This window comes from Coptis chinensis, chromosome 6 (assembly GCF_015680905.1).
Source record: "Coptis chinensis isolate HL-2020 chromosome 6, ASM1568090v1, whole genome shotgun sequence".
NCBI classification, from domain to species: Eukaryota; Viridiplantae; Streptophyta; class Magnoliopsida; order Ranunculales; family Ranunculaceae; genus Coptis; species Coptis chinensis.
In genome coordinates this window covers 85,883,772-85,909,711 of record NC_141461.1, presented here as the reverse complement: position 1 = coordinate 85,909,711, position 25,940 = coordinate 85,883,772, and the positions used below count along the sequence as shown (strand labels likewise).

Genomic DNA, 25,940 nt, shown 5'->3' with positions numbered 1-25,940 from the left:
AAAATTGTGTCCATGTTTCAACCGTCAATCATCTCACAAAAGTAAACAACATCTCCATTCTCTTCTCAGATATTCTCTCAATACATCATAAAATTGATTTATAAAGTATGAAATTCTTCTTCAAACCCATAAACACAAAAGCCCCAATATTACTTTAACCCAAAATGATTTTGATTGATTCCAATAGATTAGAAAAGTGCCTAAAGAGGAGAGTAGACTACTTGGGGTGGAGGGATCTTCATTTTGATTTTGATTTTACTTTGTCTTTATTGGAAAAAAAAAAAAAAAAATGAAGTGGAGGTGCTGGGGAGGAAAGCTTACTTGGTAGCGGGATGGAGGCTGAAGAGAAGTTTGATTACTCATCATGGGAGATTGGGAGAAGAGGAGACTAATTTTTGGTGAACGAAGCCAAAGTTGTTGTTTTTATTTTTTATTTTTTTTTTATTTTTTTTTCGTTGTATCTGTTTTATTATTTTGTATTTGAACCTTCTAAGGGCATCTGGAGAGTGTAAAAATCCATCTCCACATAGGCTCCACCTCTACATAGGTGTTATTAGGATTATACACTCTATCTACCTCCCAAATAAATAAGGTCTATATTTACACTTTGTGGCTCTTCCAATGGTAGGTGGAAGAAAATGTGTAAAAACAAATAGCTGCTTACTTAAATTGTCGTTTATTTAAAAATAAAGAAGAGTAACAGACTTGGCTCGTCGCAATGCTATTAAATAAATGTTGAAACGTGTATTCAAGTGACGTCCGTGACTTCTATTTTCACTTAAACCCATAGTAACGGACCGGATCCGTGACAAAGCCATTAAATAATCTTAAAACGTGATTTCAAGTTACGTCCGATTTTTTTTTTCTTTGATGGGAAATTCCCTACGGTTTAGCACCTCCATTAGATAGAGTTTTTTTACACTTGGGGAGTAAACTTTCCACTCTATACGGTTTACACCCCCCCCCCCCCCATTGGAGATGCTCTAACTAAACAAGTATATCCATAATCCCATATTCCCACATGGATACCAATATTAACCTTTTTGTGGTTTCGCCAACAACTATATTAACAGGCTATACATATTTCAGATGGACCAAACAGAAAAATATGGATAGTGTGCCCTAATCCATGAATAGGGTCCGCTATTCGTGGCTACCAAACATAGCCTAAGTATGACCGAGCCCTCTTTCTTGGGTTTACCAAATCCCATATTAACAGGCTATACATATTTCAGATGGACCAAACAGAAAAATATGGATAGTGTGCCCTAACCTATAAATAGGGTCTGCTATTCGTGGCTACCAAACATAGCCTAAGTATGACCGAGCCCTCTTTCTTGGGTTTACCGAATCCCATCTTGGATATATCCAAAAACCTATGGCTTCAAAACCTACCTAAGGTAAATATTAAATAAAAGTTATATGTACTCTTTAAATATCTCCACACCCTTTCAGAGCTTCAAATAAACCTTACCCTTCCTCCTCGCCTAACATTACCATCAAACTTGTCCAGATGCTAAAAAAATTCAGGCCTTAGCAATACTTTCCAACAGGTGACCAACTTATTAACTCCGCCGTATTTTGACTATTTTCTCTTTGGGTGATGGTGGCCCAATAAGGCCCCAAGTTTGGGCTGACTTGAGAAAATTTATTAGAAAATATTTGGACTCCAAATCCGTTGGTGTATACATAGTACAAAATATCAGGATATGGGTATTTATCGATACTCAATTTCTGGATATGTATCGTGGATATATGCCTCTCTTTGGGGATATTTGACATTGTTTCTCATGCAAATATTGGATATATCCAAAATATCGACAAATATCATAGATATTGTAAATATTTCTTGATATATCATGATGCATTATTTATATTTTTTTAAAATATAATGGTAAATATTAAATAAAATTGTTATATGTACAAAATATCGCTAAATATCTCCAAATATCGTAAAATATCTCAAAATATCTCCAAATATCACAAATATCGTCAAAATATCACCGATATTTACAATTATATATATCTCTTAACATATCGTGATATTTATATATCTTTTTCTGAAATCTGGATAGATATCTCCAAATATCGCGATATATCGAGATATTTTGTACTATGGGTGTATAAGTGTATGTATCCGCTAATAAGCTCGGCCCAGTAGTGATAATTTAATTTCGACGACTTTTTCCATCAAATCTATATACTGGTATACAGCCGGGGAGACGGTATTGACACCCCATAAAATATGACTAAACACCGAGATGTTATATGTCATATATTATTTATTTTCTGAAGAGAAAAATAGATATATAACATATATCATCCAAAAAGAGTAGGTTGCCAATATATCTCCAACACCCACCAGTGTATAAGTACAAATCTCCTCCCCCACCGTCATACAAGTTTCAACTTCTCGCTCCAACATCCCATTCTTTCACATCTGAATTTAAGTCGCGGGACAGAAACCTTATTATTTGATCTACCATGTATATGATATCCTGTATATGATCCGTAATTTGAAGATATCATCTGATCTATATCCTGTATATGATCTATATCCTGTATATGATCCGTAATCCGTAATCCTGTATCCAGTATATATCCTGTATAGTATATCCTGTATATGATATATCCAGTATATATCAGCAGTGATCTATATCTGAATTTGAAGGTTGATCTATATCCTGTATATGATCCGTAATCCGTAATTTGAAGATATCATCTGATATCCTGTATATGATCCGAAATCATAAATAAAATTTTGATAGTAAAAAGAAAAGCCATAGTTTAATTTTTGTTTTGGTAATATAGAACCAGATTAATTTGGTCCCTAGTGTGAATCAAAGCAGCGAAAGCATTTGGTACTTGCACATAGTAAATGAACTGGGAAGAAACGGCAGCGAAATAGCAATTTTAAAAAGAAGCACGACGATAGTCAGGCTTCAAAAGTCTTTAAATACACTACTTAAGCATCCACAAATATACAAACATACCATCCAACTAACTAGAGCTACAAACCCAAAAACATAAAGAACCTTGGAAAGAATTGAAGGAATCCTAGACAAAGAACTAAAACAATGTTTTTAAACACTAGGTAACATAGTCCGTGTCATACGGCACGGAAAAACCCAACCGCCCAACCTTTATTGACTTCAATAATGATCCACTATTTTTGTTGCCCCTTATTATCCTGCGCACACATTGTAAGCCTTTGGATCCATCAGGTCATAATTTGTGATGAAAATGGATGGGCCCTGCGGGTCCCACACCGACTCTTTTTATTAGATAGAAATGGAGAACTAGTACAGTGAATTGTAGGTGTATAAGGTGGCAATAATAGAGGATATACAGATCAAGAGTGAAGGAATTAGGGTGACATTCAACAGCCTACTCTGACCCAAGTACCCAGCTAATGTTATTGTGCCATCAGCAACCACCCTAGCCAGGGTCCCAGCTTCCGTAGAAAGCAGCCCACCATTGTACGTTCCACGAGACAGCCTGGATGACATGACTCGAGAAAGAAGTGATAGATTCACACCTGAATTTACAACAAGGATAAATAGAATAAGTGAGAAAGTTGGGACACAAATTATTCGCTAAACAAAAATTGATGTTCAGCAGTAAGGTTGCAAGTTGCAACAACAAAACATAGTAGTGAGGGTCCTCAAGAAAGTACAAGAATTGAAAGTACATGAATAAATTTGTGTCCTAAGAGAGAGAGAGAGATGACAAGCAAAGTTTTGTAGAATTCACATATTAAGTGATAATGTGATATCAGATACAAACAACGTGACCAAATTTACCTTCAAGAACTTCAGCAAATACAAACGTGATAAATGCTGACAAGACGTACTGTGGAACAGTATATGGGCCTATAATATGAAAGCTTAGGATGATGCCTAAGCATACCATAATTTCTGATGCCAATAGGATTTGCCTGCAATAAGATCAGTTTTTTTACATTATCTACCACAATCTATGTAATACAAGATATCATTTCCAAATTCGAACAAAGTACTTCATACATGACATAAATGAGAGGAATAAGATGGATTTACAAATAGCAATTTGTGAAACAAAGAAACTAGCTTTCATGCCGATACTTGTCAATTTCACTTCTTTACAACATAGAGTGATGTGGGTTTGTAGACAATTTTTTGTAGATAAAAGGGAATTTTGACAAGGTATCCATGCACAGTACGCATCCATACACAATGACAAGTCTCAAGGCCATTGAACAGGCATGTTCTTACCTAGAATGACCACCTCTACAGTACAACCACCCAGTGACATCAGATCTGTCCACATAAGCTTGTAACAACAAAGGATTCAATGGGCACACAAAGGTAAGCTAATTGCTATCTGTTCATTGCACCAAGCTAACTGTAAATACTTGGTGGTTTGATGGATATGTTTTTGACTACTTGTCGAAAATGTGAATTTAATTGGACCATCGTAAGTTCACCTCACTATTATAGAGTATAATGCACTGTAACAAAAGCAGGTGGCTCTTTCTTTGAAATCGTCATCCTTCCCTTTATCCCATGTATTAGGGTCGGCCATATCAATTATTATTTTTCAATATTTTCTATTACAAGCCATCCCACCTATTATGTCTAACCCTTTCTTGCAATCAAAACAGGCTACAATCAGTACATACTTTTCAGGTTCCTAAATAACTATATCTTTAATTGTTTGTTTGTGACCTTGCACGACTAGGCACACACATTTTTCTTTTCATTAGACCAAGAGTCCAAGACATGGATGCAAAAGGTTAAGCCCAAGAACTGAAGATAATAGTCGTAATCCACCTTAGACATACAAATTTTATGTCTTGAGTTTTGATGCTTACCTGTCTTCAAACAAGTTGCTAATGTAGCTTCCAACAACAATGTTTACGGGGAGAACTGTTAGTCCAAGACATGCAAGGAAAATTGCCACTGAAGTAGTTGACCAATTAAAGTAGTATGTAGTAATGACACTTGACTCGGAAAGTAAAATCTCCATAGCATATTTAAGCATGAAATAAATCAGCAACTGAACCTGATACATTGAAAAGATTAAAGTGAGAAAGATGCAAAACAGAAAGTTACTGAGGTGTAGCAACTGATACAAATTAGAAAGTGTATTTATAAGGCACTTTAAGAAGCAATCAAAACTAGGAAACCTTTACAAGACCAGAAATCAGTATGACTCTAACAAAAATAGAGGTGATCAATAAATGAAAGAAGAAACTACATAAGTTTTAATGGAAGTCAACATGAAGTAGATACCTTTACAGATGGTGTTAGTAATCTATATGCGGAACCTATTGACGGAGCAGCTTTATGTGAAGCAATAGACGCCTCTTCACTATCATCATCATCTTCTTCTTCTTCTTCTTCTTCATCTTGATTCTGTTTTTCTGAAGTCAAAAGCAAAGGTTGCACAAGCCCACTTTCGAGTCCATCATTTTCTACTGGTCCTGTCGTTCACAGGTAGAAAAAAAAATGAAATCCAACTGTAACTGAGAATTATTGAGTTCCTGATATGATAAACAAACTACGAATACAATTGAGATGCTTGGATATATGTCATTGCACTCCAAGTGTATTCACATTGAGATGAACCGGTCTATATAGGCACCTCTCTACTCTTTTTAATAATTTTCTTTTCTTCTTCTTTTTGCTTTCCTGTACTTATCTTTTCCCTATCATTCCTCTTGCTTGGCATTTTTCCTTTTACTACTTCTTTCAATAGGGTGCTATGTTCCCTCCTGCTTACCTGTTTTTGTTTTCATCAACATTGAGGTGCATGGTTTCGAATAGTAGTATATGCAGCTATAGGGGTATGAGATACTTGAATGATTTAGTTTCGCGATACAAAGATATAACTGACATTCACCAATGAACAAATTTGTTTATAACCTAGCATAGACAGTGGGATCACAGCTGTTTGTTGCCAAACCATAAGCCAGAACTATAATCATCAGCAAAAAAAATAGCTCGAAAAAGTTTTAAAATTCAACAATGCCGACTCTCATCAAGTTAAAAAGTATTTGGCAAATGTCTGCCGCTTTGTAAGCCAGGTAACACGATCTCTTCCAAGTAGAAATGTAAACAGGAAAACAATGGTAAAGAACTATACAAGACGATATAAAACCATGACGCAGAGTATTGATCTAAAAGCAAGTAAAAAATGTGACAAACTTACCCGCAGTAGCTTTCTGTGATACACCATTCTCTTCAGTCACGTGAGAAGGTTCTTTAAAAGTAAACCATAATACAACCAGATAGATCAGCCATGCTATAGCCATAACCCAACCTGGTAAGGTATTGTCATTGAATGTGATCTTGTAAATCTTAAATTTAGTTTGCAGTAATCCAGCAAGAGCAGGACCGCATGCCATCCCAAGAGCACTGGCACTAACAAAACTTGCAGAAGCCTGCATCCGTATCTTAAGTGGTACGCAGTCACTAATATAACGCCTGTTAACAGCTCTTGCAGAACCCAACCTGAAATGACAATAATGTTAATTTTGATACCTTTCAGTAATATGAAAATCATTTTTGATAACAAGGCTCGTTCACAAATGCACAAACACAAGAATAAAACATAAAACATAAAAAATAGCTTCAATTACATTTGCAGCGAGCTGCATAACAAGGACACCTTTTTAGAAGATCTGTTGTATCAAACACATATAAACACTTACCATCATAGATCTTTCAGTTATCAAATGCTATCTTCTCGCTGATCAAATTGTATGATTAATCACCTATTGACCTGGAGTTAGCTATTACTCGCAACTATAGGTTACCCTAAAATGGAGCGTAGATTCTTTTAAGTCACATTTTAGTGCTCATTTAGAGTACACAGGCATCTGCCAGTTTCCCTACAAAATAATAGAGAAAAAGACCGCTGAACGGAAAAACAGACAAACTTTGGTCAATACTGAATTGTGTGGATTTATGTCCTAGTATGAAGCATGATTTAAGTAGACCATCATTATGGTGGAACACTAAGATGATATAACATTCGCCTTGGAAGTAAGTTTAACAGAATGGCATCATGTGAAGTTGGCTGAGGCAGACAAACCTTAATTGGCTAAAAAGTGTTGAAACATTGCAAAATACAAATTTGAAATTTGTATTTGGACATAGAAAATATAATAGTAGAATTACTAGCATCGAAAAATTTCAAAGTCAAGAGCTGAAATACGCCTTTGTCCTCTTTGTAAAAATATAATTTATGTTTGAATTACTTATTGTGACAACAAAATTTTCAATGTTATTCCACTGTATCCTGAAGGCTAATCCCTAGTCCTACCATTACAATAGCAATTATTTGCATTATAGTACATTCTTTTTTCTTTTCTTTTTTTCGGGCCCATAATATGAAGTTGATGCACATGTAACTGAAAAGATATCACTTTGGAACCTAATTCCAAAGTCCATGCCGAGTTTAGGGTTCGACAACTTTTTTCTTCGCAAATAACACAATTCTCAAACTAAAGAATTGGCCCACAAAACTTTCTTTATGTTGAGATGTTCAATATAGTCCCACATGGCATGTTTAAAGCCTTGCAGACTTGCAATATAGTATAAAAGCACCTGGGCCTCTCCACTCATCACCGGTTGGCTTTAAGTTGGATGCTCCAAAGTTTAAGACTCCGAAAAACACGAACTTTTGTTACTCATCAAAATAGAAACACAACATAATTTGTAATCAAATACATCTTAAGAATAGAAATCTAACCTAAAAAACTGTTTTAAATTGCTAATCAACACAGAAACATGAATTTCGTAATTAAAAATACGCCTTTAAAATAAAAGATAGCCAAAATACCTAAACTCACTAAATAACTCAACTTTTACAAAATCCATATATATAATCAAGCTCAACTTCTAAAAATACTAATCAAAAGAGTGCCTAATTTTTGACTCAAATTAAGGATTTCAAAGCCCTAGAATGCATCAGAAGTACTTAGCGTCTTTCTGGGATGAACCTGTACCCAAGATTATAAAAGTAAAAATTGGTTACTCCTTCAAGCTTGATGGACTCTAATCCCTACCAATATAATAGCATATGTTATCCTTATGATACACAGTTTTTAGGAGCCATGCGATGAAGTACTCAGCCTCACTCCAGTCTCAGGCTACAATCTAGATTGTATCAATAATAATGCCTAATTCAATGTAGCATGATGGACTTTAGTTCCTAAAATTATATTGGTCATCAATTTTATTGTATTAATGTGTTTTCCATCTGTTATTTAAAGTACATGGCATTATTCTCAGGTTAAGCCACATCCTAGATTGCATCATCAAAGATTGGAGCACTGAGCACCCCACATGGTATATGCAAAATACTGAAAAAATACAACCAGATACCAAGCACACGGACGTCTTTATATACAAGATTACGAGATAACAAGAAGTCACTGCCTTTTTTAATTTGACAACTTATCTGGTTTTTTCCTTTTGCTCAATGGCTCAACAAATTAACAAAAATAATTATAAAATATGCTAAGAGTCACTTCCAGAGTTCCAATCTCAGGGATGAGGCAACCCAGTTTCCAGTAAATTCACTGTTCTGCCTTAAATCATCTGAGAACAGAAACCCCTGCTCAACCTTCTAACCCAATATACTACCGGTTACAAGTCCTATATATCAGCAGAGAAGTCCATGATAAACAGGAAATATATATATATATATATATATATATATATATATATATATATATATATATATATATATATATATATACGGATGTACTTATTCTCCTAACTTACGGACTTGATGAAAAAAAGTAATCTCCACGTGAGAAAGAAGAAAAAGGGGAAAAAACCCACGCACACAAAAGGGAAATAATCTCCTATTTTCTCTCTTCGTGACTCTCTCTCTCCATCCAAATTCTCTCTCTTCCGTCTCACACTTTTATCGCTCCTGGTTCTCTCCTTCAGTCTTTCTTCTCTCTTTTCACTACCGTCTCTCCTCTTTTTCTCACCATATTAACAAAAAGAGAAAAAAAAACTTAACCCCCTACTCTCAACAAATTTTTTTTTGAAATGGAGTAAATACTATTGTAATTGAAGCTATAACGAATCTGAAGTGACTGTTTCCTTAACTTGAAATGAAATTATTGATAATTACTAGAAAATGATAAGTTGTAGATGGTGGTGGTCTGGTGGAGGCATTTGGGGGACTTAATGATTAGTGCACCATGAACATCTTTAAAGACTTCACACTCAATTTGTTGCTGGAACAATTCCTAATTGCTTAAAAACATGGGGATACAAACTTCTTGCATGATACTTATAATGACCAACAACAAATTTTTAGGTCCCATCCCTAATTCAATCTCAAAAATTTATCGACTACTATTGTTAGATGTTTCGACCCCCACCTACGTGGCGAACGTCCATTGGTAGGAATCTCCACTTTATTCGTTTAATCGACAGGGCTAAAGCCCAATTCGCAATACCATGAATCAATATATAGGCCCATTAACTCATGTGTCTAAGGCTGAACCTTAGCCACATGGCTTGCCACTAATGTACGTTGATTTATGTCCAGATTTGTTTCTTATCAAAGAGATAATTATCAGTTGAAAGTTATAGTCTATCACAATTACTCAAGCTACAAGATTACTTGAGCTACAAGGACTCTCTACTCTACTTATATAAATACCAAACTATTTTTCATTCAGAACTACGTTCTTGAGACTTGATCCCATTGATAATTTGGGTACGTAGGCAACCGCAAGGTACAGTCTCATCATTCCCCCGATCGCCATCATTTTTCCAATTACTTTTCTACGTTCTTCGTCTCTTTTATCAACACTTGATGTTTTGATCATATCTGGTCGAAACATTAGACTTGTCACAAAACCAATTTTCTGGTAATGCAATCCCAAGCTTTGGTCCAGATGCTTTACATGCTACTTTGAGGTACTTGAACCAATCAAATTTTCTTTGCAGAAACGATGCCCCAAATGCCTTCACCAGACCACCACCATCTATAAATCCCCAAAACACCTTTTTACTTTATTCAATTCAATTCTATTATATTCTAGAGCAAACCAACAAAAACCATGGCGATTTTATTCTCCTTCTCTGGTTCATCAGTAAGTTGTAATCTCTTGATCTCTTTGTTTTTCCTCATAATAGTAAGTTCTTTGTTGTCATTATTCACAGTTTTAGTTTATCCTATAACCCAACCTTATTATTCTTCATACCAATACCACCAACTACCTCCTGGTGTCACTGGACCTGAGAGTTTGGATTTCGACTGCAACGGAGAAGGTCAGATTTTCAAGTGGGAAGGACGTGGTTTGGAGAGAATTTACATACTAGGCAGTATAGATTGAGGGCATTGTGTGATGGTCATAGATATCCAGCACTTGAACGTATATGCGGGAAGACCCTTAGGAATCAAATTCAAAAAGCAGACCTGTGATCTGTACGTTGTAGATGCCTATTTTGGTATTGTGAGGATTGGAAGGAATATATATATACATTCGATCTTGTTGCCTTTCACTAAAACTAAAATCAACACTAAGTGAGAAAGACTTGAGCGAGAATAGTACAGAGAGAGAGAGTCACCGAGAGGGAGGGAGAGAGAAAATAGAAATTTCTTTCCATTTATTTCCCTATTTTTCGTGCATGGGTTTTTTAGTTTCTTTCTCACGTGAGATTCTTTTTTTTGTGAAGTCCGTATAAGGACGTCCTTCTAAGAGCTGGGTTGTATGTATATATATATATATATATATACCATGGTTTTCATACCATGGTTACCACAAGATGAACTAGAACCTAATGTTTTGTGGATATATCCAACAAACCATGAAGATCACCTCCACAAAATTTCAGCTCATTTGATAGTGTTAACAATGTCAAAAGATGATCGTAAAATCGAAAAATTTGGGCAGTTAAAAAAAATTCAAAGTTGTCAACAATTTTTAAATAGGTTAGAGGTTTCCAAATGAGCCGAATTTTTGTGGAGTATCTATCCATAGTTAGTAGATCATATCTACAAAATATTAGTTTTTAACTCATCTTGTAAAGAGGCGTGGTATAAACCATGGTAAACGGATCTCTCCCTATATATATATATATATATATATATATATATATATATATATATATATATATTTTTTTTTTTTTTTTTCCAAAGGACAAAACCTAGTCTAACACCACGTTCAACACCAAGTACAAAATGCTTAATAAATATGACACTAAAGAATAAAAGGAGAATTCCACTAATTACATCCAAGAAGAGAAAGTAATTACTTACCCACAGCAAAGTCGACCAATCAAGAGAATTGCAATGGAATCAAGATCATACGCCAATGCATATAGGACGTTTCCCAATAGAAGAACAATACTGCTAAAAACAAGAGGTCTGAAGTATGATTTATTTGACCACGCACTGAAATACACTGAAGAGAACACTTGCGCAACAGCCATTGCCCCAATTACAACACCACAAACTGTCGGTGCAGCCCCAAGGCTCATTGCGTAATTGTCTGCTGTTGGGACAACTATATACGTGTTGACCATATAAAGGAATGTATTCGCTAAGTTCAAGAAAAGTGACATAAAATGATATTTCTCGTCAACAACGTGGTCCTCGGCTGGAGATGGCAACTCTTCTTGCATAATAAGAGCATGTTGACCTAAATACTGGAGGAAGTTGGTTGAGTTAGTTAACCTGTCTACAGCTGCTTTAACTGAATCAATTACAGGATCCTGCAAATGAACCATTAAATTCCATATTGTTAAACCCTCAACCAAATGAGATGGAAAGAATACAGATGAAAACAGAATGACTTTCTAAAAGAAGCTAAAGCATATAAGTTATATAAACTGAAGTGAAAGTACAAAGATAAACCTGAAGTGGAACAGAGGGCTGATCATATATTGACAAGTAACTTCCCTGGCGGTCTTGAAGATCAGCAAGATTGCGAGATATGGCTCCTATTACAGCCCCAAGTCCCTGCATTTATTGATCAGTACACGGCTTCACTGACATGAATAGGAGTAGCAATTTTCTTTAAAAGAAGTGTGACTAATACGGCTCTTAAGTGTTTTAATACAGAGAGCTGTCACAGAGAACCAAAATGCAAACGAATATTACACAGACCATTTTTTTCTTTGATTGGAAAAAGTTTTATTTCATTCGCCAACTTCCTTATTACAATCACACGGAATCACCACCTAGTGAGTTAGTCTCCATATAACCCGACAAAAGGAAACTACAAGACTACATTATATCAATTCACAAAAAGATCTCTTTAAACTGAGCATCACTCCTCAACCAATAAAAAATTTGTTATTCTCAAAATATAGGTAAAAGAAAACAACAGAGAAGAAGGATTTGCGTATAATACCACATGCTTGAACACTTGTTGTAGTTGAGAATATGGATGATTTGCACGAGTACTGACATAGTGGTCGGTGAATCTATAGCCAAAGCGTTTATCAAACTTCTTCAGTATCTTACGCAAACCAATAGCATTCATCTCCACAAAATTTAGTAGCTTCAAAAGATCTACTGCTACAGTTCTATATTCTTCTCGAAGTTCAATTATTTTGGATATATCAGGCTGCTGTAGAATTTCTGCATGCTGCTCTCCAAGTTTACTTATCCTGCTTGCAAGTAGCCCTTGCTGTTCTAAAAGAAACAGGACAGTCTTTTCAATCTGCAAGCATGAAAACAATCACATGGAATTCATTACATTTTTGAGAAACTTTTAAGTAAATGATAGAATACTTCTATCGACATATCTTCCCCACATTATGCTTTATGCTATAAAAATGTGAAAGGAAGCCTTAAAAGTCCGTGAATAGATTACAGGCTCTGTTACATGGACACACCATATTTTGAGAATAATCTGTGTCAGATACGTATCCACGTGTCCATGTCGGACACATATTGTATGTGATATACCTAAATTTTTTATATTTCGCCGTGTCAAACACTTCGTCTCTCCGTGTCACATACGGACACACCTATCCATGTCAATGTAACTTAGATTACAAGACTTTCTTCCTAGATGATAATAATATAGTTATGTAGTGCAAGATTCAGGGAAGAAAGAACTTAAGATAAACAAGAATCTGCACCATTTGACTAAAAAAAATCCTCTATTAGCACTAAAATCCTCTAGAACAAACAAGTCCAAAATCTTAAGTAACCTTCAGTTGATTGATTTGTATCCATTCAATATTATCATTCTAACCTGATCCTGAATATTCCAAAATCTTCAAATAAGATTTTCATCAGAATACTTTTCATAGTCACCAACCGTTAGTGTAACCATTTTCTGAAGAGCATGGTCTATTTTTCTGTTGAGAGTTTTTTGCTTAGATTTAGGAGGTTATTCTATGTACTATATGGCTTGTACCTCTCTGGACAAAATGTTCCAACCAATTTACAGGGATAGATGTGTTAAAAATGCACCTTGGCAACTATATAATTTTCCTATCAACTCTGTAATTGTAGGTAACATCACCCAACTCTTCCATCAACAAAACAAACACAATGTGACCTAAACAAAATACCTGGTTATCCAGCATCCTTGAGAATTCCTTTAGCACATGACGCCGATCTTGTGACCCAACTTGAATTTGTTGAGCATATTGCCTCACTTTCTTCTTCATTAACTTGTAATTTATATAGTACCTGTAAGTTACAAGCATATTACTAAAAACTTTCACAAACAACAGTGTTTAAGGATAAAACATTCACGAGACACACCCTTGCCATTCTTGAATTTGTCTCTCCTTGAGCTTCTTCCCAAACGCAACCATCCTTTTGTCTCTAAACTCAAAATAAAAATGATTATAAATAACAAGATTATAATAAAAATAAATAGCTTGATTTGCATTAAATCAAATAATACCTCTCGACTTCTTTCTTCACTTATTAATTCAATTCAGTCTTCTTGTTATTAGATGAACATCAACAAACTAAAAACAAAACAAAACAATGATTAGATTAGAATTACATGAGACGAAACTAACCTTTTGGAATCAAAAGAATATACACGGGTACCGAATCTGGAACGAAATTCTTGATATGAATGAAGCAGCCTTGATGATAATAGGATTTTATGGGCCAAAAGTTCATGCAAAAAGAATATAATAAATACTTTAAGCAACCAAGCTTGACATTATTAATAGACACGTCTCAACGTTGAATAACTGACTGAAATCATCACAAACAGTACCACAAGTTGGCCAGCAAAAAGGCTATCTAATATGGGGTCCAGATTCAATTATTCACACTTGGGGTATTGGATTTGTGGTGTGTGAATGTCATGTTAGTCATGTGTTTATTCTTAAGCTTTATATATAAGTACTAAAAATCACTCTAATCACATCGACCTGGATTTATAATGTGCCATGTCACATAATTAGACAAATGGCAAACAAAACTTTAATCAGGAGCTTACGACTTTATACCAAAATAATCGTACCTATATTCAATCCGTAATGATGAGTTGCTTAACAAAAATTACTTAAACATGTCTGATCAAAGAGAGCAAAAGTTGTCATCATAAAAACAATTAAACTGGAATACCCTCTAAGTATGGAAATTAAAGTTGAGCATGGTAACAAACGCGACCTTTTCAGTGGAAAATTTGAAAAGTTCAATCCACCAGTATAGAAATGAAATGATCGTATGTCAAGATGACTTAATAATGAGGCAATGAAGATGGTGAAGGTCTACCAATGCGTGTCTTATTGTTCATGGACATTTGCGCAGGTGAATCCTACTTGTCTACTCAGTGAAGCACTACGTAAGTGCCTAGGTGCCCACCGGTTAGCTTATTGTCCTCAGAGGCTCAGAGTTGTCGCAACCAGTCTTCATCATGTATGTCATTTTAAATTGTAAATTATGCTTTCACAGATATAATCTGCCATGTGGACTTTTGCATCTCTTTAAATGGGACCTACAGACGATCAATAACCCTGATTGCTTATCACTCGCTCGAAAATTACACATATCAGATGGGTATGTAGATATCAGATATCTACAATTTGAGGTATATACGTAAATATCGCGATATGATGATATCTTTGCGTTATCTGTTAACCACCAATTAAGCTAGTATTTTAGGCTTTGTAGTGTCCGCATATATTGGATCATTATTATTTATACGAATCGAGTTTTAGATGTAAATTTCTGTTAGAAAAATAAAGATCATGCATGAAATGGGTTTTATTTAAGTACGAATCGAGTTTTCGATGTAAATCACATTCTACTTTTTATCTTTTCAATACAGGCATTAAACTACATTCGGATCCAAACACAATTTAGCTGAATGCTGATGTGCATAGCTTAAAGGAGTTAAAAGGAGGGAGTGAGGGACTCTGCTCATCAGGGCCTGCACTAGTTTCGGCGAGGCCTTAAGCAAAACTTAGAACTTGAGGCTTTTTTCCAAACCAAATTTTAAGTTAGTTACTCCTTGTTTTTGTTTGCAATTCTACACTACATAACAAACTTTATTTGCCTAATAGGATTGAAATTTATGCTTATTTTGATTAATTTGTTTCTCGTAGGTCTGGTTAGACTTATCAGTTATGGAGATATAGTATAGAGATGGAAAATTGAAAATTTCACCATTTGAAATTTGAGGTATTTTCGGAATTTCTTTTTAACATAAGAGGAGAATTATTACCTTTTATTAGGAGATTTGTATGGGATATGTATTATATTTTGTAGTATCTCAAAATCTTTTAGTAAGATTTATTGCCTATTTAGTAGGAATTTTATGTTGCATAGTATGATTTTTGTGGAAATTTGAGGCCTTTTTTCACTCGAGGCCTTAGGCAATTGCCTAATTCGCCTTATGGACGAACCAGCACTGCTGTTCATGCCACAACCGCAAGAAGTGATGGGAACATAGTGTATACAAAACAAAATTTCAAGAGTGGTCTATCAATATATGATTGCCCTACTTTTTCTTTTTAGTAAAATTTAGAATAACTTCGCTCTTATTTATTTTAGTAATAAAAAGCATAAAATTTAGTATGTTAGTCTTTTTGTATGTGGGCGTGTAGGTCGAATGAGATATTACTATGTGTTACAAGATTTTTATCAAGGCTATAATTTAGAAAAGGTTAGTGTAAAAATGACAATTATAATTGCCAATCAAACCTCACTAAATTAAGGTCATTTAATTCTTCTAATACTTCCATTCATCTCCCGTCTTTTCTTTTTGATAGAAATTAAATTTCAAGAGACTACAAGTAATTTAAATGGCTTAAAATAAAATAAAATAAATCTTGAAATAGTCAATTTGATGATTCTATTCAAGAGTAATTCTCACTTTTGACAAGTAATTAAGTTTGAAAATGGTATGAATTTTAGCATTCAAAACTAATAGAGATCACACACAGAGAAATCTTGTTGTTTTTTTTTTTTTTTTTTTTTCCTAATTTTTTTATTCCTTTTTTCCCATCTATATCCTAAAAGTCTAAAAACCAACAAAGATATATTTAGTTTCCTATTAAAGTTAAAACCCTAGTTTAGCTATAGTTCATTTATGCGGACATGTGGCAAAGTTTTATTGGACTCACATGCCCGCATACAAAAATAACAACATACTAAATTTTCTGTAATAAAAAGCTCGCCCTATTTCTCTAATAAAAAGGTTATCCAAATTTTAAAATCACCTCCATTATTTATGTTAGTGATAATAAAAACCCACATGAATGAATATTAGAAACAATTGCTTCCGCTTTCTGTTTATGACTCAATTTTCTCCTCAATTCGGCACTATGGGAAATCTGTTATTAATTGAATTTTAGTTTCACAATGTTTATTTCATCGTTAAATTAAAATTTGATGGAGAAATGTAACATAATATTTAGCTACATGATGGGGAAGCTATGATTTGTCTTGACAAGTCATTTTCATGAATTGTTTAAACATTAGTTTTGAGTTTATATATCTTTATAGATAAAAATAATAATAATAAATAAATAAATAATTAGAAAGTCTCCTTAAATTTTTCTTGAATAAAATTTGAGCTGAGAAATAGGTGTGTAATACCGGTTTAATGCTTCATGTATTGATTTTCTTGTACTTGGGTAGTAAATATTTAAGTCTGATTGAGACCTACCTGGCCCTTTGTAGTTTGATTAGCAGTTGTATGATTATTTTTCCAGAGAAAATAAAAACTCAAAAAAATTAGTTAGAAATCAAGTAGCAAAAATGTTGGGGTGTTTGGATCCAATAAATATTTATTAGTGAAAAAACATTTTTTGAAAAAATAAATACGATTGGTCTCTATTTTTGTAGAAAGTAGTTTTTCACAAATTAAATAAATAAATAAATAAATATATATATATATATATATATATATATATATATATATATATATATATATATATAACATACAATTTATTGTTATTGGTAAAAAAAACAGTTTTATGATAAATAGCAAAAACTTGTTTTCCAAGTTAAAAAACTATTTTTTCTTTTTGTCATTGTGTGGGCTTGCTTGTACTTAGTGTGTGTTTGACAACCAGAATTTTAGGATGGAATTCATAATATATTTTCGAAAATTAAAAATCACCCGTTTGGCAACCTTTTTCGGCACTGGAATGGAAACCTCAAATTCCCAAAAACAAGAAATTGTATGTTTATATAGGGGCAGAAACTTGAAATTTCCATATATTTATGAATTGTAAGTAATTGAAATGGGAACTCTTATAATTATATTTTTAATTCCAATTCAAAGATAGATTACTTAAACATGTCTGATCAAAGAGAGCAAAAGTTGTCATCATAAAAACAATTAAACTGGAATACTCCCTAAGTATGGAAATTAAAGTTGAGTATGGTAACAAAAGCGACCTTTCCAGTGGAAATTTTGAAAAGTTCAATCCACCAGTATAGAAATGAAATGATCGTGACAGAAATATGTCAAGATGACTTAATAATCAGGTAATGAAGATGGTGAAGGTCTATTAATGCGTGTCTTATTGTTCATGGCCATTTGTGCAGGTGAATCCTACTTGTCTACTCAATGAAGTACTACGTAAGTGCCTAGGTGCCCACCGGTTAGCCTATTGTCCTCAGAGTTGGCACAACCAGTCTTCATCATGTATAGCATTTTAAATTGTAAATTATGCTTTCACAGATATAATCTGCCATGTGGACCTTTGCATCTAGGGGTGGAACTCGTGCAGGTTGGGTTGGGTTGAGGCCTAACCTGATCCCAACTCGAGTTTCAAAAACTCTAATCCGACCCTGGGACCAAGCTTAATTTATCGGTCCTTAAATTTTCATTCAGCCAAGCCCAACTCAGGTTAGGTTGGGTTGGTCAAGTTTCTCAGGTTTCAATGTTAAACAGTGAAGAACTCAATGTTTTTCATTGTTAAATAAATAAATTAAGAGATAAATAACACCGAAATTCAATATTCTAACTAAATCAAAGATGTTTGATTATTTGAAAGGGAAACTAACCTGATAGATTCAATTATTCTCTCTAAAATTAATATTCTAAATCTTATTTTTGACAAGAATAAATTCGGACCAAGCCAAAACTGAGTTGGGTTTCGATTTTACAAGACCAAACCCGGACTACAGATCTGAAATGTTAGCCCAGGACCAACAAAAATTAGGTTTTAGCCCATCGGGCTTGAGCTGATCCTCTATTTGCATCTTTTTAAGTTGGACCAACTGAAGATCAATAACCCTAATTGCTTATCACTCACTCGAAAATTACACAGATTGGATGGGTACGTAGATATCTACAATTCCCTAATAATTTGAGGTATATATATTAATATCGCGATATGATGATATCTTTGTCGGCGTAATCTGTTAACCAGTAAGCTAGTATTTTGTATGAATGAGTATGAATTTCGTGCGACCACCACTCGCTAGGAAAAGTAGGTCGGAGCCCGATACTCAATGCAATTTCGTTCACAAATTTTGACAAGGCTAATCATATCCAACTGAGCTGATTTTTGGTGGAGATAATATCCATGTTGAGGATATCACATCCCCCAAAAATCAACCTCTAACTCATTATGTAGGTCTATTTTGAAGAGGGAAGTCATTTAGGGGTGTCAAGGTACCTATATATATGTGTGTGTGTGTGTGTGTGTGTGTGGGGGGGGGGGGGGGTGATAAGAGCCCAAAACTGTAGTTTTAACTCCTTAATAATCATACTTTTAGACCAACTATGCGAGTAATAAATAAGAGTTAACGCCGACACGTGTTTTGTGTATTTGGCGAAGAAAATCAATTATGTGAAAAAATGTGCCACTTTGGTGAGATAAAGAAGCAAGGGTTGGTTGCTAAGAAGTTCTGTGATAAAGGCCAAGATTCAAGGAGACAAAGCCTTTGTAAAGCTTCGGTCAAAAGCTAAAAAAGTCAACGAGGGGGTAACAAATGCAGACAAGTCGGTAGAACTTCCAAAGACCATATCTTTGGACTCAGACCTCGGAATTGGGCCTACCTTACATTAAAACGACCGGCTCGGAAAGAGCTTTCCAATGGTCTAAGCCTTGACCAACTCAGAGGAGCAGAAGTGAACGAAAAGTCTACTGAAGTCGAAGCCAGCTGAAACGGCTCAGATCGAAGAAATTGGGCTTTGGGCTCGATTTTCCGGCCCAAAACATGGCTCCTCAGCCCATGCACGAAATTGTGGATCTAGTCTCCTCCTTTGTATAAAATAAGACTTAGCTCTTAAGTTATGGATGGTTAGATAGGTTAGAGTAAAAAGTAGCCATTAAAATAGCTTCTAGATCTAGTTTTATTTGAATTCAATTAGTTAAATTAATTAGTTTCAATTCATTGTTTTAGATTAATCCTTTGAATCATTGTTCTTCATTTAAGTTAGATAAATAAAATAGTTATTCTTGTCATTTCAATTTTTGTCATTTCAATTTATTAGATCTAATTTCAATTGTTGTTATTCAATTCTTAGTAATTAATTAGATTTAAAGTATTGGTTAATTAAAAGTAGTAAAGTTCACATATTTATATATGTCGTTTCGTTATTCGTATCTTGTCGTTCAAATTCACGTCGTAGTATAAAATCTCCACCATTGCTCTCATTAAACTTTGGATTACTAGTCAATTGTAGAAAACTTCAATACTAAGGAACTGAGAGTGGAACAAACTTTTTACTCCACTCTATTTCGATAGAATTGAGAGTATAGAAATCTTTGATAGCAACTTGTAATTTAGTTTAGTTTTCTTGCGTTTTGAGTTTAACGTTCATTTCGTAGTAAACTACTCTTTTTACGTTTATCAAATGGCGCCGCTGCCATCTTAGTACTCTTTAGTATTGTTTTCTGTAGACTTGATAGTTTTTCAAAGTCCCATATCCCACCCACCCTTGTTTGGATTCTCACTGTGGTTGTCTGTTTCAGATTTGCACGTTTTCACGAAAAATTACTCAAAGCGCACCTACGCCATGGGCAAGCCAAAGTGGAGCACACCCTGCGCCCACACGCCTGGAATCTCGAATTTTGCCTGAGCGCCACATGCCCCCTATCTAGGCATATTCGAAAGACGTGGCGCCTCCTCTCTGAAAAGCCCGATTTCCACAGGTTTGTTCAAATTTCCATTGCTTTCAAGTTTTTCAGTGTTCTAACTTGTTATATACACTGAGCAAGCGTAAACAAGATGCTATTCATAAGCGAAGCAAGGAGACTTTCAGATACTCTTTTCTTCCACACCTCGCATCTTCTGTTAGAGGTTCATACTAGCATATCAAGATTGTTTGGAGTGTTGTTGTTTTAATTAAGATTGGTCTTAGCCTTGCATGAGATTAAGGTTAGGCCGAAGAAAAACACCTAACGTAATTAACAGACAACGTCAACAAACACGCCTTTCTAGTATACCACTCACTTTACTTCTAGCTAGCACACCACACACCACACCTGAGATTATGGCTGAAGAAAGAGAGTCTCCTCTCTCGGACTTTTATAAAGCCTTGAACGATAGCCCTAAATCTTGCATCGTTCTATCAGACCCAGTGGGGGATTTCCGAATCCCCCCGACTATATTTAATTTGTTACCCGTTTTTTATGGGTTAGACTATGAAAAACTTTATCAGCACATGCGTAGGATTGACCAAGTCCTTACTACCTTCCACCATCCTTCGGTTAGTGCTGAACAAATTAAACTGAAGGTATTTCCATTCACTTTACCGATAAGGTGGCTTTTTGGTTAACTCGCCTAAACAAAGCTTAATTTCATGGACTCGTGGGCTAAACTTGTTCAACTATTTATGGAACATTTTTACCCACCACTGAAGACCGATGAAATGCTTTCCAAGATTTATTTCTTTCGATAGAATCCTCATGAATCATTTTCAGAGGCTTGGAATCGTTTCACCGACCTACTTATAGAGTGTCCACACCATAACCTAGCGAAAGACATGTTAGTTCGTGCCTTTTTCAAAGGACTTCTACACCACCATAAAGAAGTCCTTGACATAATGAATGGGGGTAGTTTCTTAAGTAAAGGAGCCTCAGAGGCTTATAAATTTTTAGAAGATCAGACTAAGCAGAATAATCATTGGGGGGGAGGGGGTAGTGATGATATCTCCCGTTCCGCTAGTTCTTCTACAACAGCTAAAGCCACAGGTATGTTTGAGATGAAACCCGATTCGGATCTTAAAAATTTAATAGAATCTCTAGCTAAAAAGGTAGAGGCTATTTCTGTCCAACAAACGCCTATCCCGTCATGAATGTCAACTCCAATCCATGTAATTTCTGTTTGAGTCCAGAGCATCCCGACTCCTATTGTCCATTCGCATATGAACAACAACAATCACAACAAAATAATGTTTGTTCCATTAATAGCGAACCTAATGCAGCTTGGTGACAAAACCCCAATTTCGGTTGGCGAAATAATCAACAACCTCCAAGGTTGTTTAACCCAAATGATAGACCAACAAACAATTACAACCAAGGTCCACCAAGACAAGGACAAGGTCAGGATAATTATAATTATAACAATCAAACTCAACCACGACAAGGACAAGGTCAGGGTAATTATAATAATTATAATGCAAATCGAGGTATCGTTCAAGTTAATAATAATAACTATCACAACCCACCCATAAAAAATCAACGTGACATAGTTCCTGTCACACAACCTGTAATAAATACCACTGCACAACCGGATCGCTTTGATACCTTTATGCAAACTTAACAACAGATTTTACAAGCCATCCAACTTTCCTTTCAAAGCAGTTAGCTCAAGAGAAGGTACAACCCAAAGGTGTGTTTCGGGACAAGCGATACCTAATCCTAAAACACCAAACACGACCTTTGAAGTAAAAATAATACTAGTAACGAAAATGAAAACGTAGGAGAGATAAATTCCATCACCACTCTCCGTTCAGGCAGAGTGTTGGATAACAAAGTAACGATGTCTATAGTTACCCCACAAGGAGTTCCTACACCAGATATTATACTTGACACCAAAACAGAAACTGAAGATCCTACCCCTGTAGAGGTACCAGTTAAACCACAACCTAAGAAACAAAAAGCAAAAGTTAGATATCCAGTTGAACCATATGCTAAACAAAGTAAGGAACCACCGTTTCCCCAGAAATTAGCAATGTTAAAAAGAGATACAAACTTTGACGATATTAGGGAAGTTTTCAAAAATCTAACGATTAACCTACCCTTTCTCGACGCAATTAACAAATTACCTCACCACGCTAAGTTTCTTAAGGAGTTGTGCACTACTAGGTGTAGGACAAATATTCCAAAAGACGCCTTTCTCACTGAACAGGTTCCAACTTTATCAGAACATAATGGAATAGTGAAGTACAAGGACCCTGGTCGTCCTACTGTACAATACACCTTAAGAGATACTCAAACGACCACGCTTTTATTAGACACGGGAGCGAAGTGTTAACTTACTCCCTTATTATTTATATAAACAAATAGGTCTACAAGAAATGCAACCTACAACTATGACGTTGCAATTAGCTGATAGGTCTATCAAGTATCCTAATGGTGTAATGGAAAACGCGCTGGTTAAGATTCAAGATTCCTACTATCCTGCGGATTTTGTTATCCTCAATACAGAAGTCGTTAATGACTCTGTCCCAATCATTTTAGGGCACCCCTTCTTGGCAACTGCCAACGCTCTTATAAATTGTCGCGATGGTTCGATGTCTTTATCTTTTGGCCATCTTTCTGCTAAGGTCAATGTATTTGAACAGATCACACATGTTCTTGATATCAATATCGATAGAGAGGTTAGCATGATCGAGAGTTTAGCTCATGATTATTTTAAAACCAAGTTTCCAAATAATCAGATGCACAAATTCCTTTCATTTGGAAGTTCCAACTTTAATAAGGACTCCGTGGACGTTGAGGAAATTGAGGAAGATTTCCTTCAACTCTTTTACAACTCTTCTTCGCCACCTCGAGAGTCCCCTCCTATTGATAACCATTCACCCACCTCACATTATTCACATTATCCTACACCTTTTTAACGGAACCTAGGGTTTGCACTTGACCCTCTTGCTTCTTCTGTGCTTAATGATTTTCTAAATCCTCCTAATATGAAAATAATTACCAAGAAAACGACACTGGACACCTTCATTTTCAGGATTGAGACACTTCCTACCCACACCATGAATGAGGGTTGTGCTAAACCAACATTTTCATTCTTTCCATTCTTTCCTTCTAATACTTATCCTTATCCACCATATCATCCACAACCATCCATTGTTTCACACTCATTCACTTGGACAACCCCTCGTTCAGAGATGAAAAAGAAGGTGCATGCTCGGTTATGTTCGAGGTCTATCAGACTTCGCTTTCATTCCACTAGGTTGCGACGTAGGAAATCTTGGTGCTTAATTCTGTTTGGGAATGTATTCCATGTTATTTATTTATGGAAAGACCCACAACTCTTTAGGTGGTTGATATATATATATATATATATATATATATATTATATATATATATATATATATATATATATATATATATATCCATTTTGTTCAAGTCTCTTGACTATAAATGACTCATTTTGTTGCTTGGTGTGCTTCCTTTCATTTCCATATATTGGTAAGTACACCATTAAGGTAACCGGGCCCTCCCTATGGAGTGTGTGACTGTAAGTACCGGATCCTAAGTCCATGGTTAACATAATTCACGTTTTCCACTCTTGCATGTTTTATCGGGTTTCGAGTCATGTCCTTCTATGGTGTGAATTATGCTTTTAATGCTTTCTTGTTTTTCTTATATTAAAATTTTATTCATACAAAATAAAAACTTGTTAAAATCACAAACATAGTAAGTTAAGAAGTCTCGGGAATCTGACTTTAAAATACCCACTTTTAAAAACAAATTTTCTCAACTCTATGTCTAAAATTTGTTTGGGGTGGGGTGTTCATTTCCGTCATGGATTGATCAACTTTCCAGTTGTGTTGTTTAGACCATTAATCGTATTACGATTCGGATTGAAATTTTCTATTAAGTTAGATTTCATTCGTTCGCATAACTTACGTCATGCACGCACTTCGAGGCATTTTCTATTTTCTCATATGTCATCCATAGCCGGAATAGAGTGTTTTATGAACCATTAGATTGGAAATTCTCTCCTGATCATTTCCATATCTCATTCGCATAAATCGGACTGGTAACGAAGCGGGAATTTTAGTTTAAAGTTGCGCTAAAAATCGACAAAAATCGGAAAATCAAGTTGGACTTGGGCCCAACGCACGCGCGTGCGTCTCCTTCCTCTAATAGATACGCGAATTCTTTCCAATTTCCGCCATTGCTAAATTCAAAAACCTTACCAAAAATAAAAATAAAAAGAAACCTAAAAACTAACACGCCCCAATACAATTTCAACTTCAAATCTTCTCCACAACAATCCTCCACCAATCCTAAAAATTTCCACCACCGAAAACACACAAAAACTCAACCAAATCGACACCCCGCACCACCACTATTGTTTTGTCAATAAGGGAGTCTCAAACTCCATTTCCACATTCCAGATAAACCACCAAATCGTTCTCAGATATCATGGCTAAAAAACGAAGGTTGTTGCCGGAACAAGCATTTGAGGCCGACCGCTTCGCGCCGTTTTACGGTGACAAGATGATTAAGAGGGGTTGGAATCGGTTGTGGTACTCGACACATGATTTCTACCACTCTGATTTGGTTGAACAGTTCTATAAGAAGAAAGAGTTGGATGATCAGAAAATTTTCTTGAAAGTGGCTGGGACTAGGAGGGAATTATCGAGAGATAGGTTGGCTGAAATTTTAGGCATTATGCCTAGACACCACCTGGACGCCACCATGCAGGAGTCCCAGTATAATGGAGTTCCTGCATTGATGAACGACACCGTCATGGAGGGCCAATATAATACGACTTCTCATTGTGCTCGACAGTCATCTCTGCGAACCAACCAACTGGTTGTAGCTAAGTGGATTGGTAAGAACGACATTGGGAAGGAGAAAGTGAGCGACATCGGGTTCACATGTCTGCACGTTCTCTAGATATTGCAAGAACAGAGGAATGAATTCTGTATCCTCGAGTTTTTGCTAAATATGATTAGAGGAGTTGGAAAGAGTACCGCGCCGTTTCCTGTTTTAATAACGAAGATAATGTTGTCTTGGGGGAATAAACCAAGAACTGAGTGGGTGATGTTGAAATTGCATGCAAAGGAAAGTAGTTATAAGGAGTGTATCCAAAAGACTTGGATATTGCCGGAGGATAGGGTGGTGGATTCGGATGAGGAAGGGGAAGATATGACATGGTTGGATGAAGATGCCTTGGAGAGGTGTACGTCTGATTCAGAAAGCATGTCAGTGTTGCATGTACGCTATTTGTGAAGATATCCGACATAGGCAGATTATAGTTTGAAATAAACAAACGAACATTAACAAGAGTTTTGAAATACTCAAAAAGGGTCAGGAAGATATCTTGATTAACATGGAGAC

At 35.4% G+C, this 25,940-nt stretch overlaps 1 protein-coding gene across 4 annotated transcripts; it reads right to left on the bottom strand.

Moving 5' to 3' along the window:
* Positions 1-2,911: 2,911 nt before the first annotated feature.
* Positions 2,912-14,790, bottom strand: LOC147495037 (SPX domain-containing membrane protein At4g22990-like). 4 transcript variants are annotated; one of them, XM_086569533.1, is made up of 12 exons: positions 14,614-14,790; positions 13,889-13,955; positions 13,744-13,806; positions 13,548-13,668; positions 12,374-12,685; positions 11,875-11,979; positions 11,278-11,732; positions 6,193-6,494; positions 5,274-5,464; positions 4,853-5,043; positions 3,804-3,937; positions 2,912-3,538 (listed from the first exon to the last, which is right to left on the bottom strand). In XM_086569533.1, the coding sequence occupies exons 3-12, from the start codon at positions 13,794-13,796 to the stop codon at positions 3,300-3,302; spliced, it is 2,103 nt and encodes a 700-aa protein (XP_086425659.1). In that variant the 5' UTR covers positions 13,797-13,806; positions 13,889-13,955; positions 14,614-14,790; the 3' UTR covers positions 2,912-3,299. The 4 variants fall into 4 exon arrangements, with proteins under 4 accessions (XP_086425659.1, XP_086425658.1, XP_086425657.1 ...); XM_086569532.1 differs by lacking the exon at positions 14,614-14,790 and adding an exon at positions 14,041-14,318; XM_086569531.1 differs by lacking the exons at positions 13,889-13,955; positions 14,614-14,790 and adding an exon at positions 14,010-14,348.
* Positions 14,791-25,940: the final 11,150 nt, after the last annotated feature.